Below are 12,580 nucleotides of genomic sequence, written 5' to 3' on the forward strand. Positions count from 1 at the left end.
TACTTTAAATATTAAACATTAATAACGGGTCACTCACGTATTTTAAGTCGAAAACGCTCGACATGTTTCACTCCGTACCGAGGAGCGTCATCAGGAGTGAAACATGTCGAGCGTTTTCGACTTAAAATACGTGAGTGACCCGTTATTAATATGTTTAATATGTCTGTGTCTCACGGAAGTTTTGTTATTAAAATTACTTCAAATATTGAACTATTATTACTAACGTATAGAACCGGCACTCAGAATCAGTATTTTGCGCCATGACTTAATGTTGTTTTGATAACAAACCGTAGACGCGGAGCGTGAATCTGGCGACAAACGCGTAAGCGCCATGTTTTTTTTGTATTTTTTTTATTTTTAAGATTGACTTGTTTATATTATGTACCTAATTTTATTTGTTAATATATTTATAATTGTAATTGTATGTCACAATATGGGACCTGTCCTGAAATAAATACTATTCATTCATCCATTTTCGGCGCTTACGACGTTTTGGTTGCACGGTACAGGTTGCGTTTGCGACTTCATTCTTTGGTATTGCTTCTCTATAGTAATAATATCTCAATGATTTAAAATGGATCGTCAGTACTTTGGAAACACCATATACGTACAGTAAGTGCTATTAGCTTAGCACCCACATTGAAATATGCAGGTGCTAAGCTAATAGTTTTGCTGACCTTGCGACCACAAAATTTGAATCTTAAACGTGAAGTGGGAAGGTGTATTTCATACGGGTATCGGTATCGGTATCGGTACTCGAAATATAGCAGTCAAACGGATAAGAATTATCTAATTTAATCTCGCTTTATTTTTATTAATTTGACAGATATATATGTAATGTAATTGTAATATTTGACATATTGGCGCTTTATGTAAGTCTTTTACTGGGACAGACTATTAAATTAAGATTTTGTATAGAGATAGGCCGAATATGGACTTTGCCGATTACTCCGTTAGGCTAAAACAGCCTAAAGTTCATTCTAGCCCGGAGTCTGCACTCATAAGTCTCATAACGTGTTTTTGACCATTCTCCGACCGAACGGAAATTATGAAAAGAAAATGAAACGTCTCATACCTGCGGCGGTAGCACGGTCGCATTTTTATCGTTTGTCACCATGTCTGTCACGTTCTAACAAGTACGTAAGTGCGAGTGACGGGCATAGTGACAGGCGAAAATGGAACCATGCTGCGCCGGCTGATCGCGAAGTGCATCCGCGCTAACTAGCGGACGCTCTTAAAAAAATTGTTTATTTGGTAAATATTCGGCAGTTCGAACCGAACTATTCGGCCGAATACGAACATTGAAAAATATACCGAATAATTACCGAATATTCGGCCCATCTCTAGTTTTGTACTATAAGCATCGTAGCTTCCAAGGAAATGGGAAGTAGTAGTTATAGACATAAGTATAAATATTAATTGATGTTTCATACGCCAAGGGGTTTATAAATAAAATCATATCTATTCATCTCGATTATATGTTTAAAAGTACAGTCAGTTAACTTCTAACCGCCCAGAGGCCTAAGGTCTCCCATTCCATTCCTTTTGAATCGTTATTTTGATGTGAGCTATATGTACACACTCTTCGAAAGTCTCTCGCCAAGAGTCTCTTCACCACTCCGACTCCGACCCAATCGGAGAACGGCGAGACGAGACGAGGAGGGAGCACTATGTACACAACACACTTGTTCTCGGCCTGTGTCAGGGTGTCTCGATGAGTGTGTACAACCGGCATGAATAATCAATTTTTCATTTTTCTTGGCAAGTTTTGACATGTGGACGGCTATAATAGCATCTATAAATAGATGTTATTGGAAATGTTGACAAAAAAGTTTTTACATGTATTTGACCTTGACTACTTAGACATTTATGACTGACTATACCTACGGTGAGATATTAAAGCTCTTCGGATGCTAAGACGATTTCGGCTGTATATTGACACTTAAAGATTTTGATACCAAAATTACCGATTTCGCATGCGAAGGGTTTTTTAGAATTCCCAAGGATTTGTGTTAAAAAAAGGAGATTTGATTTTGAAATTTTGTAAAGTATTAAGTTAAAAGTATTCGGAATACGAATTAAATGTACTTAAAGTAGTTAGGATTTGAATTTTTCTCTAAAAATAATGTTTTGTTGAGAATTGTTACCAATCGCCATTGATGAAATGATTGTTCAAAGTATTTAATTTTTAAGTATTATATTTTTGTTTTCCTTTATTGTATTCTTGCTTTTATCAGTATTTATTTATTTTTCTAATTTACGTTATAATAGATTTTATCCACAGCGATAAATGACAAACGAACGCGAGAACGCGATTTGTATATCGCTCAAATATGTTTATTACATATGTGTATTAAGTGTAGTTTTATTTGTTGTTTTTTTTTTCAACATGTGTTATGTCCGGCCATATTAGTGCAATGAGAGTTCAAATATTTGCTACAATCAGTTATTTATCTAATTAATTAATATCCCGTCCTTAAAAGTATGGCTTGCGATAATGTAGTGCATCTTACGTTGGTCGTTACAAGCGCGCGCGCAATAAAGAAAGCCGATGTGTGTAATGATCAAAGCACACGTGTTTCATACGACGTTGTTCAACACACTTGCGAGGAAAAATCAAAACTTATATAAGTATTAATCAAACTTTAATTGTTGAAACAGTTACTAAATCTACAATAAAAAAAAGTTAATCGGATTATCATACATTTCCGCACAAGTTTGATAATTATATAATGCAAAAAGCACACGGATTTAATATCTAGGATTATGAGCAAGTGTGTTGAAAAATATCTTGAAAAAATTATAGAAATTTTAGAAGAACTAAGATCTCATTTTCGTAAGCCATTTTCAACACATTATAAATTATTTTAAGTTAACTGAATTTTAGGTTTCTATTTTATAAAATAATAGGCACTTTATTAAGTAAAAGTATCTCAGTTATTAAATCGAAATGTTTTTTCCATTTAGTAACTATTGACATTTACAATTAGGAAACAAGTCAAATTGTTAAATATTTTTATTAAATTTGTGTTTTTACGTAGTCACACTAATGTAATTTGTGTGTTACAAAGAGACACAAAAGAATACAGGATATATTTATAAAATATGTAGATACCTAATCTGTACTACTGTTTGTGTGTTATATATAAATATCTTAAGTAAATTTACTTCTCATATAAACGGTATTTTTTTATTTGTATGTCCAAAAGTGAGATTCGTCTTTTACATATTATATTGTCTTTCTTAAATATTAAATGTTCTCATAATGTATAAGCAAAAATACTTTTTAGCATTTTATAGCACTAAATATATCATTTTAGTAATTTGCTTGGCATTGCATGGGGTTAACTTCGAAAGCGGGATAATTTTGAAATCGGCAAGTATCTATAAAACCGGATGCACTTCATACTTTAGCAACACTTACGCTAAAGCAACGGTTGCTAAGGCATCTTGCTTACTGTTGTTACATTAGAAAGTGATTCTAGTTTAGTAGATATTTGCCATTTTCAATCTTATCCACTTTCGAAATTACCCCAATGTACCTTTTACATTATTACTCATCATAAGGTGTTTCAGCTTATTTTTCACTATTTATTATCAATTCAACATGTCTATCTATTCATATATATGCCTAATTTCACATCGAACAATGCCTAAAGTAGACATTTCTTAACTTTGATTTTTTTATTCAGTTACGAAGTAGGAAAATATGGTATCGTAGGTACTTTGTCTTGATTACACGTTTTCTTGTGTCCGTTCAGTTTTTTATTTACTTATAATAATGGGATGGAAAAATAATATGTATTTTCACTTTCGTAACTAGTTACGAAATGGACTCAACAAATATAACGTCATTTTCAACTTTGTATATGTATTTTTCTGTAATTTCAAAGCGCAAATACATAATTTTAAGGTAAATGTTTTGCTGTTTTTAGATCGCACAAATCATGCGTCAGACGTATGTACAGTTGCCATCAGATTAATAGGAGCGGCTAAGGCGCTCACATATATCTGAACGCGCCTCTATTTTCAGAGCGTTAGAGTGCGTGTTCAGGTATTGTGAACACCTCGGCCGCTCCGATATATCTGATGGCGACTGTACCTACCTATAAATTGTAATGAAATAAAAAAAATATACCATCCATGCTAGGTCAGAAAGCATACAGCTGGCGAGGTGATAAAGATGATCTTAAAATTACTTTAATAATAGCAAGTAAGATTGTGTAAATCATTACCACCTCGTCCGCGTCCGCTTAGCTATTTCTTTTGATCGATAACTTAAAATAAACAAAAACTTTAATTAATTTTAAATAGTTTTTAATTTCCGAATCATTGGTGACTAGTCCTTTTAAAAGTAGTTATTTATGTACAGTCGCCATCAGATATATCAGAGCGCCCGAGGTGCTCAAAATATCTGAACACGCACTCTAACGCCTTGACAATAGAGGCGTGTTCAGATATTTGTGAGCACCTCGGGCGCTCCGATATATCTGATGGCGACTGTACCTATGCCTGAAAATTAAATAAGGTATATTTGGGTATATCCGAAAATGGACTCTTGAGTCTTGCCACAACTTGTCAGTAAATATAGTCTGTCAAGGGACTGTCTCATTTCAAACATAGACAGAGAGAATCATACTATCTTTGTCTTACACTAGTACAAGCACCCAAAAGAAAAGGATGAGTATAGTTTTTTGTTCTTATTTACTGACAAGATTTGCTTGACCAACTATAAGAATAAAGAAAACTATGCTTATCCCTTTCTTTTGGGTGCTAGTACTAGCGTAAGACAAAGACAGTATGATTCTCTGTCTATGTTTGAAATGAGATGGTCCTGGGCCGAACTATATAAACAATTTTTGATTAGCCGACGACGTTTGGGAGTGATTCGGAATTACTCAAATATACTTTAAGATGGCAGATATTTAATGAAATAACAATGTTACTGTCTATACTAATGTAAGAAATCTGAAATAACTGTATAACAGTTGCCAACCACAGACGAGTAAATAATAAAGACTCCTAAACCTATCGCGTCGAATGATGCTGTCTACGACAGTTTCTTCAATAATTAAAGACGTGTTTTACCGTATTATTGTTAGTTAAATGTTACATTTCTAAATAAGTTAATGTGCTAAACTTCCAAAAAAACTGGTTGTCTGTAAAGTCGGTTTACGGACGATAATTTTGCGTGATAACATCATAAGAAAACATTGATGAAAAGGCCGTAAACGTTACCATGGAGATATGTCCACAACGTGACACTTTTTCGTGCATGCTACCGGTGTTCATCTATTTATAATACGTCATCGGGTCAAAATGTCTACAAACATTTTACGCGATAGCTACTCCATATCGCCGCTATACTTACTCAACCTCGTATCTGCAACACTCATATGATGACAAAAACACCCGTATTCCGAATGAAAGAAAAGCGACATTTCCATCAAATGATTGTTGCATAGATATGAGGTTGAGTAAGTATAGCGACGATATAAAAGTGAACTGTCGTTGGTATCATAATTCGACGCTATAGATATCATTGTAGAAGTTGTAGTTCTGAATCAAAGTTCTGTCTACGGATAGTCAAATGTTTAGAATTGCATGAAGACCAGTCTTTATCATTAACTCGTCTAAATGTATATTAAGACTAATTTAATTTTGTACTAAAGAAATAACTTAATCTTTGTATCGGTTGTAGGCACGATTGATAGTTTATGTTTCTAGACTTGGTTTGCTTGCCTTAAAGGCATTTTTAAAGTTTTTTTTTTCATTTATTGGTTGTTTTTATTATAATATAATTTATACAAATTCAGTACTTTTGTTTTACTTATTTTTTCTTAGTTATTTTTGACAATTTACCCGCCTCTAAAATAATGAGCCATCAAAATTTATTTCCGAATGCAGGTTATCAAGAAAACAACCTGTATTAAAGGATTTGCCACACTGGATGCGTTCTGCGGTTAGCGGTCAGGTCAAACCCGCATTATGTATGAACAACATTGACAGCAACCTTTGAAATTGAAGTGACCGCTGCCCGCAGAATAGAATAGAATAGAAATAATTTATTCGTTAGCACACACAAATAGAAAATTATACAAAACAGAGAAACATAAATAAAAAGAAAAAGTGCCACGAAATGGTCTCACCTCAGCATGTTGCTGGCGACTTCCAGCGCTGATCTTCCGGTGAGACCATCCGGTGAAACAATCACGACAGGTAACAAGAAAAACAACAAAATAATATATAATATAACATACAAAAGACAGAGACAGAGATAAGTTAAAAATACATATTACAATAAACGCTATCACCACGTACAGCTGTGAGAACGCATCCAGAGTGGCAAATCTTTAAGTGCCAGTTCCGTTATCCCTTTGTACGCTACGCCTATCGTGCGCGGCGCGTCATAGTGAACCTTGTATGAATGCACGAAGGTTGATATTGGTCTGTAGCGGGCGTCACTTGACGTCTTTGGCGGTCAAAGGGCATATTTTAGTGGGACTTTATATTTGGGGAACTAAGTAATGGGGTTGGCCGGTCGAAATAATTAGCAGATGGCGCCAGCATAGCTTGCCCTGTCCATCCCTAGAATTGTGTCAAATTTTTGTTTTTTTAATGCCCTGGATGCCAAATTTAATACAAAAAGGGGCAAGCTATGATGGCGCCATCTATGCAAACCTTTGACAGTTGCCAACCCCATTAGCAAAGAATGGAGTTGGCAACTGTCAAAGGTTTGCAGAGATGGCGCCATCATAGCTTGCCCCTTTTTTTATGACATTTGGCTTAAAGGGCTGACAACCAGACCATAAAATTCCATTAAATAAAATTGACAATTCTAGGCATTGACAGGGCAAGCTATGCTGGCGCCATCTGCTAAATACTTCAACCGGCCATCCCCGTTTTTAACGACCGGTCTGGCCTAGTGGGTAGTGACCCTGCCTATGAAGCCGATGGTCCTAGGTTCGAATCCCGGTAAGGGCATTGTTTTGTATGATGAACACAGATATTTGTTGCTCAGTCATGGGTGTTTCCATGTGTGTATTTCTGTATTATCTGTCTGAGTACCTACAACACAAGCCTTCTTGTAAGAATGTCCAATATTTATTTATTTTATTATTTATTAATTAAATTTATTATCAATTATTCTCGTAAATTGATAAAATAAGTGTAGCTTTGTAGATAATCACGCAACAAAGTTTTATTTTCTCAGTCCTTACCACAGATATATATATTATATAACCATACTTCCATATATACGCACACCATCTTATATCTCTACGAGTCATTTCTATGGACGTCTTTTTAATTGCTTTTAATAAGGTATTTAGTTTAGTTTACAATCTAACTAAGTATAATTCCATTTTAGTGTAAAATGAGCGATCAAGATATTTCAGAGACGTTACCTAATATTCGCGATAGAGCAACGATGCCGCAATGCCGGTCGTAACATGCGATTCCTGAACACATCATAGAGAGCCTAATAATACGTGCGTACATAAAACCACAGACCTAAAATTTATGCTTACGCATAAAACAGTGTAGGTAATTGCACATGATTAGGCATAAAACACTCATTATGTGATCTTATTATGAAACTCACTTCATTCGTTTGATTCGTTTCAAAAACCTACGCTCATATTTTAATCTTTCATTATGTAGCAGTTACATAAACTACTATTAGACTACATAATTTCTCGTATATATCGGTTTAATAAGAGTTAGATCTCTTAGGGAGTACAGGGAGGGTAGGAGGGTCAGCGTACACGAGAAACGGCCCGAGCAATAATATACAGTCGCCATCAGATATATCTGAACGGCCGTAGTGCTCAAAATATCTGAACAGGCACTCTAACCGGCTTGACAATAGAGGCGTGTTCAGATATTTGTGAGCACCTTGGCCGCTCCGATATATCTGATGGCGAATGCCGAGGTAAGAGTTTCACAGTTTTGTAGAATAAAGAAATAACTGGCAAACGACAGCAATAAGTGAAAACGTCCATAGAAATGATAGTAGGAAGGAAAGTATTAATGTATAAATTTTTATAAATAAGCCACTAAAATAAAGTGTGATATGAATACTGAATACGTATAATTTGTAACAAATAAAGACATTGAATTGTTATAAGAGTTTTAATTACCTACTTTAGTTGTAAGTGATCATGAGATCACAACTTATAATTGTACAAAACTAAAAATTAGACAGGGTGGCTAAAAATAAGTGCATTCCCGTTGCCAGGGAGGTTTTGGGAATATACTGAGCAAATTTTACTATGGGTTCAATCACGAAATCGCGAAAAAAAAATTACCCTCCCGTAGAATATGGACCAGCCAAAATGTATGAAACAGCCAAATTTTTATAGTTCCGCTACTTGACGTTAGATGTAGATTACGAAAATAATAGTCTTTTTGGTAACAACACTGATGTATGGAGTGAGCACTCTATGTCTTCTTAATTATCTTTGGTACGGTAAAATTGCGCTTATTATGTACGTATACAGAATAAGGAACTCCATCTATCCACCAAATTTTATAGAAATCTGACGGGAAAAAATCAATAAGTAAGTTCAAAAAAAGTGCCCTGGTAAACACTAAATACCAACAATCAAAGTGCCATCTTCACAATCTTCAGTATTTTCAGTATGAGCTTTCTTAAAATGAGCTGCCAAGGTGCTTTTTAAAGTATACTTATTTTTACACGCCACACACTCGAATCTTATCCCTTCGTGTATTTTTTTGTGTTGTTTCAATTTAGGTAAGGTATTGAATTGTTTTTCGCAAATGTCACATGAAAACGTCAGTCCGGCGTGCATCTGCATGTGTCTTCCTAACGAAGTTGTGCATTTGAACCGTGTCTCGCAAATATTACACTGAGGTCTCTCTTTAGTATGTACTAGAGAATGTGCATCTAGACGCCATTTTTTTGCAAATTTCTTGCCGCACACACACGCAAAACGTAGATCGCCTGTATGTTCTTTCTCATGATATATCAAACTTGATTTTTGTGTAAACTCCTTTTGACAAAAACTGCAACTGAACAGTTTTTTCCCAGTGTGAATATATGAGTGGGATTCCAAGTTTTGTTTAGACATAAATGTTTTTTCACATAGTTCACATTTAAAAGGTCTTTCACCGGTATGTCTCAGCATATGATTAGCTAAATTCGAATGTTGGTAGAATATTTTTTGGCACAAATTGCAAGTTAATTTCTTTTCATTTGCTATTAATTTCTCCCAATAGAGTATTATTTGTGGCGCTTTGGGCTCTGAATACATATGATACCGCAGATGCTGAATGAGTTTCCGTTTAACTTCAAACTGCTTACTACATATATCGCATTTCCAATAGCTATGCGTTTTATGTATGTGTGTTGCTACACGTTTCTTCGACCAAAATGCTTTACCACACAAATCACATTCAAAAGTTTTCGGGTGCGTTCTATTATGCTCTGTCAATACATTTTTCACTTTAAACCGTTTAGTGCAAAAATGGCATTTATACAGCCTTTCATTCGTGTGAACTCGCTTGATATGCTTATTCATGTAATCCGAGCACTTGAAACGTTTTTCGCATATATCGCATGAGTATGTTTTTTGATCATGTGTTCGCTCGTGTCTTGTTAATCCTTTTTTGTTTTGAAATTTCTCCGTACAATATATGCAGTTGTAGCGTTCTTTCTTTTGTTTTGACTTTAATCGCTGGCCCTTTTGACCCTTAAAAGACTTATTGTTAGATTTGTCATCACTTAAGTAAACCTTTCCTGAATTTTCTAAATGTGCCAAAGGTTCATTATTAGAGTCTTCTGCATTCTCCTGTTTACAAGCAAGCTCCTCACAGGGTTCCTCCTTCAGCAGTTCCAGCTTCACTTTGTAGTCAGATTCCATCTTCTGTGCTTCTGAAACATAAGAGAAAAGTGATACAATTTGGCTGAACTTTTTACTTTACAAACATTATTTCAATAACCAATAACCATTAGCCGGGTCTAGAACGGCCAACGTGCACCACCTCGGCCGAGGCACGTCTACACTGACCATTTTGTGCATGAGGAAATTGCCTCGTGCGTATGCTCGCTCTGTGTGGACCCGGCAATTATCAATGAATACAATGACGATTTGATGTCTGCTAGAAGTAGAGTCGCCATCAGATATATCGGAGGGGTCAAGGTGCTCACAAATAACTGAACACTCCTCTATTGTCAAGGCGTTAGAGTTAGAGTGCATGTTTAGATATTTTTGAGCATCCCAGCCGCTCCGATATATCTGATGGCGACTGTACCTTGGATTATTCATGAACTTTGACTGTGTTAGTGACAAAAATAAGAAACTCTGACTTGCAATAATTCTTAAACTATGTATGTACACCCAGCTGCAAAAGTGCATGGCCACGGCGGCGCGGAGTTTAAAGATTTTGTACACAATATTTGGAACTTTCTTTTATTCCTACACAAGTTCAAAACTCGAATTTACTTGTACTTGGAAAGTCGCCATCAGATATTAAATTTCAGCCGTCGCGGTGCTCAAAAATATTTGAATGCGCACTCTAGCGCCTGAGGCGTGTTCAGATATTTGTGAGAGCCTTGGCCGCTCCGATATATCTCATGGCGACTGTACAAGTACGCGGGAACTTACGTTATTATTTTTATTCACTTACCTGATATTTCTGGTGGTTTCACTGTCAATTCTGGGCCCAACACAAGTTCCTCTTTAATCTTGTGGTCCTTGTACAAGTCTTCTATCTCTTCTATGGCCTCTTCAGGAATCTCCACACAGCCATCGAGCCAAACTGGCTCTTTTTTCACTACCTCCTCTATTGGCATGTTTTGTAAGGCAATAATACAATCTATGTCTATGATACTACATTGGTATATATAGTATTTTAATTTGAAATCATGTACAATGTTACACTCGATATTTTATTCAGAAAGAAAATAAATTACACAAAACTACACGAATAATGAATATTCGATTATTTCCCGCAGACCCGGCAGACCCTGACTCTGACCTGACAGTGACAGCTCTCTTTACGCTTTTTCGTTTTATGCAGACTCTAAAAGGCACACTGTCAAATCTTTACTTGATCTTTACGGAATACAGAACCTCATACAGAACAATCAAATTGACAATTAATTGATCAGAAATTAAATTGACCTTCATCCAAGCGGTGAATGACATAATTCGAGAATCGAATTTAATGACTGGTGACTCTCTGGCCCATTGGCAAGCGCTGTCGTCAAACCTCGTTGATATTGCCTCAGAAATACTTGGTATAAAGCGTAGCAGGCGCGAGGATTGGTTTGACGACAATGACGATGCCTTGACAGATGCAGTCAGAAACCACCGACAGATCCTGCGCCAAGGTCGAGACGCGGAAACCATCAAACGCAGTAGTGCGGCGCTGCGAAAAGTAGTTCGCGAAGTAAAGGACAAGTGGTGGAAGGACAAGGCCGCACGCATTCAATGGTTCTCAGATACCAACCAGCTGTCTGAGTTTTACGAGGAAGTGCGTAAGCTTGTCGGATCGGTTACTCGCAGCAGTGTTCCGCTAAAAACTGAAGACGGATCGAAGTTGCTGACCAGCAAGCAAGACGTCTTGAATCGGTGGGGAGAGCACTTCAAGATCCTGCTTAATGTCGATCGTGCTGCAGATATGCAGTACATAAATTCATTAGCGCCGCTCCCTATCGTTTCAAAGCTTGATGAGCCATTGACCCTGAAAGAGGTTGTCACTGCAATACAACAGCAGAAAAATAGAAAGGCTGTGGGCATCGACAACTTACCTGGAGAACTGCTCAAATATGGGGGACAGGAGTTGCATGAGACTCTCTGGATATTATTTAAGCAGATGTGGGAGCAGGAACGAGTTCCTAGTGAATTTCGGGTATCCCGCATCAGGTCCTTATACAAAAACAAAGGCGACCGATCAGACTGCAACTCCTACAGGGGCATCTCTCTCCTAACTTCTCCGGGTAAAGTCTTTGCTCGCATATTGCTGAATCGCCTTTTACCTTTGTCAGAAGACATATTGCCTGAGACACAATTTGGCTTCCGACCTACCCGAGGCACCTGCGAAGCCATCTTCTCTATCCGTCAGCTTCAAGAGAAGAGCAGAGAACAAGGTCAGCCACTATTTCTTTGCTTTGTTGACCTTGAGAAAGCTTTTGACAGCGTGCCTCGTGAAGCCTTGTGGAAGGTGCTAGCGAAACGGGGGTGCACGGCTAAGTTTGTCAGGCTCATTAGACTTCTGCACGACGGCATGCAATGCTGTGCCAGCGTAAGGGGCGAAAATTCTAAATACTTTGGTGTCACTTGTGGCGTCAAGCAAGGATGCGTTTTGGCACCAACTCTTTTCGCAATTTACTTTGCTGTTGTCGTCAGAGATGCCTTACAAACGTTAGCGGACGGCATCCGTATTCGTTTTCGCACTGATGGCAGTGTGTTTAATCTAGCACGACTAAAGGCGCGCACGAAAGTATCTCAAGCTACTATTACGGAGATAATGTACGCAGACGACCTTTGCTTTGTGGCGGATTCTCCAGATAGCCTACAAACGCTTATGACGAGCCTCAATGAGTCCTGTCAGC

The 12,580-nt window shown here is 37.0% G+C and overlaps 1 protein-coding gene across 1 annotated transcript; it reads right to left on the bottom strand.

Annotated features, from left to right (window-relative positions):
- Positions 1-8,148: 8,148 nt before the first annotated feature.
- On the bottom strand, positions 8,149-10,985 carry LOC134753274 (zinc finger protein OZF-like). The gene is made up of 2 exons (XM_063689117.1): positions 10,651-10,985; positions 8,149-9,895 (listed from the first exon to the last, which is right to left on the bottom strand). The coding sequence occupies exons 1-2, from the start codon at positions 10,814-10,816 to the stop codon at positions 8,592-8,594; spliced, it is 1,470 nt and encodes a 489-aa protein (XP_063545187.1). The 5' UTR covers positions 10,817-10,985; the 3' UTR covers positions 8,149-8,591.
- Between the last annotated feature and the right edge of the window lie 1,595 nt (positions 10,986-12,580).

The sequence above is a fragment of the Cydia strobilella genome, chromosome 26 (genome assembly GCF_947568885.1).
Source record: "Cydia strobilella chromosome 26, ilCydStro3.1, whole genome shotgun sequence".
Lineage (NCBI taxonomy): Eukaryota > Metazoa > Arthropoda > Insecta > Lepidoptera > Tortricidae > Cydia > Cydia strobilella.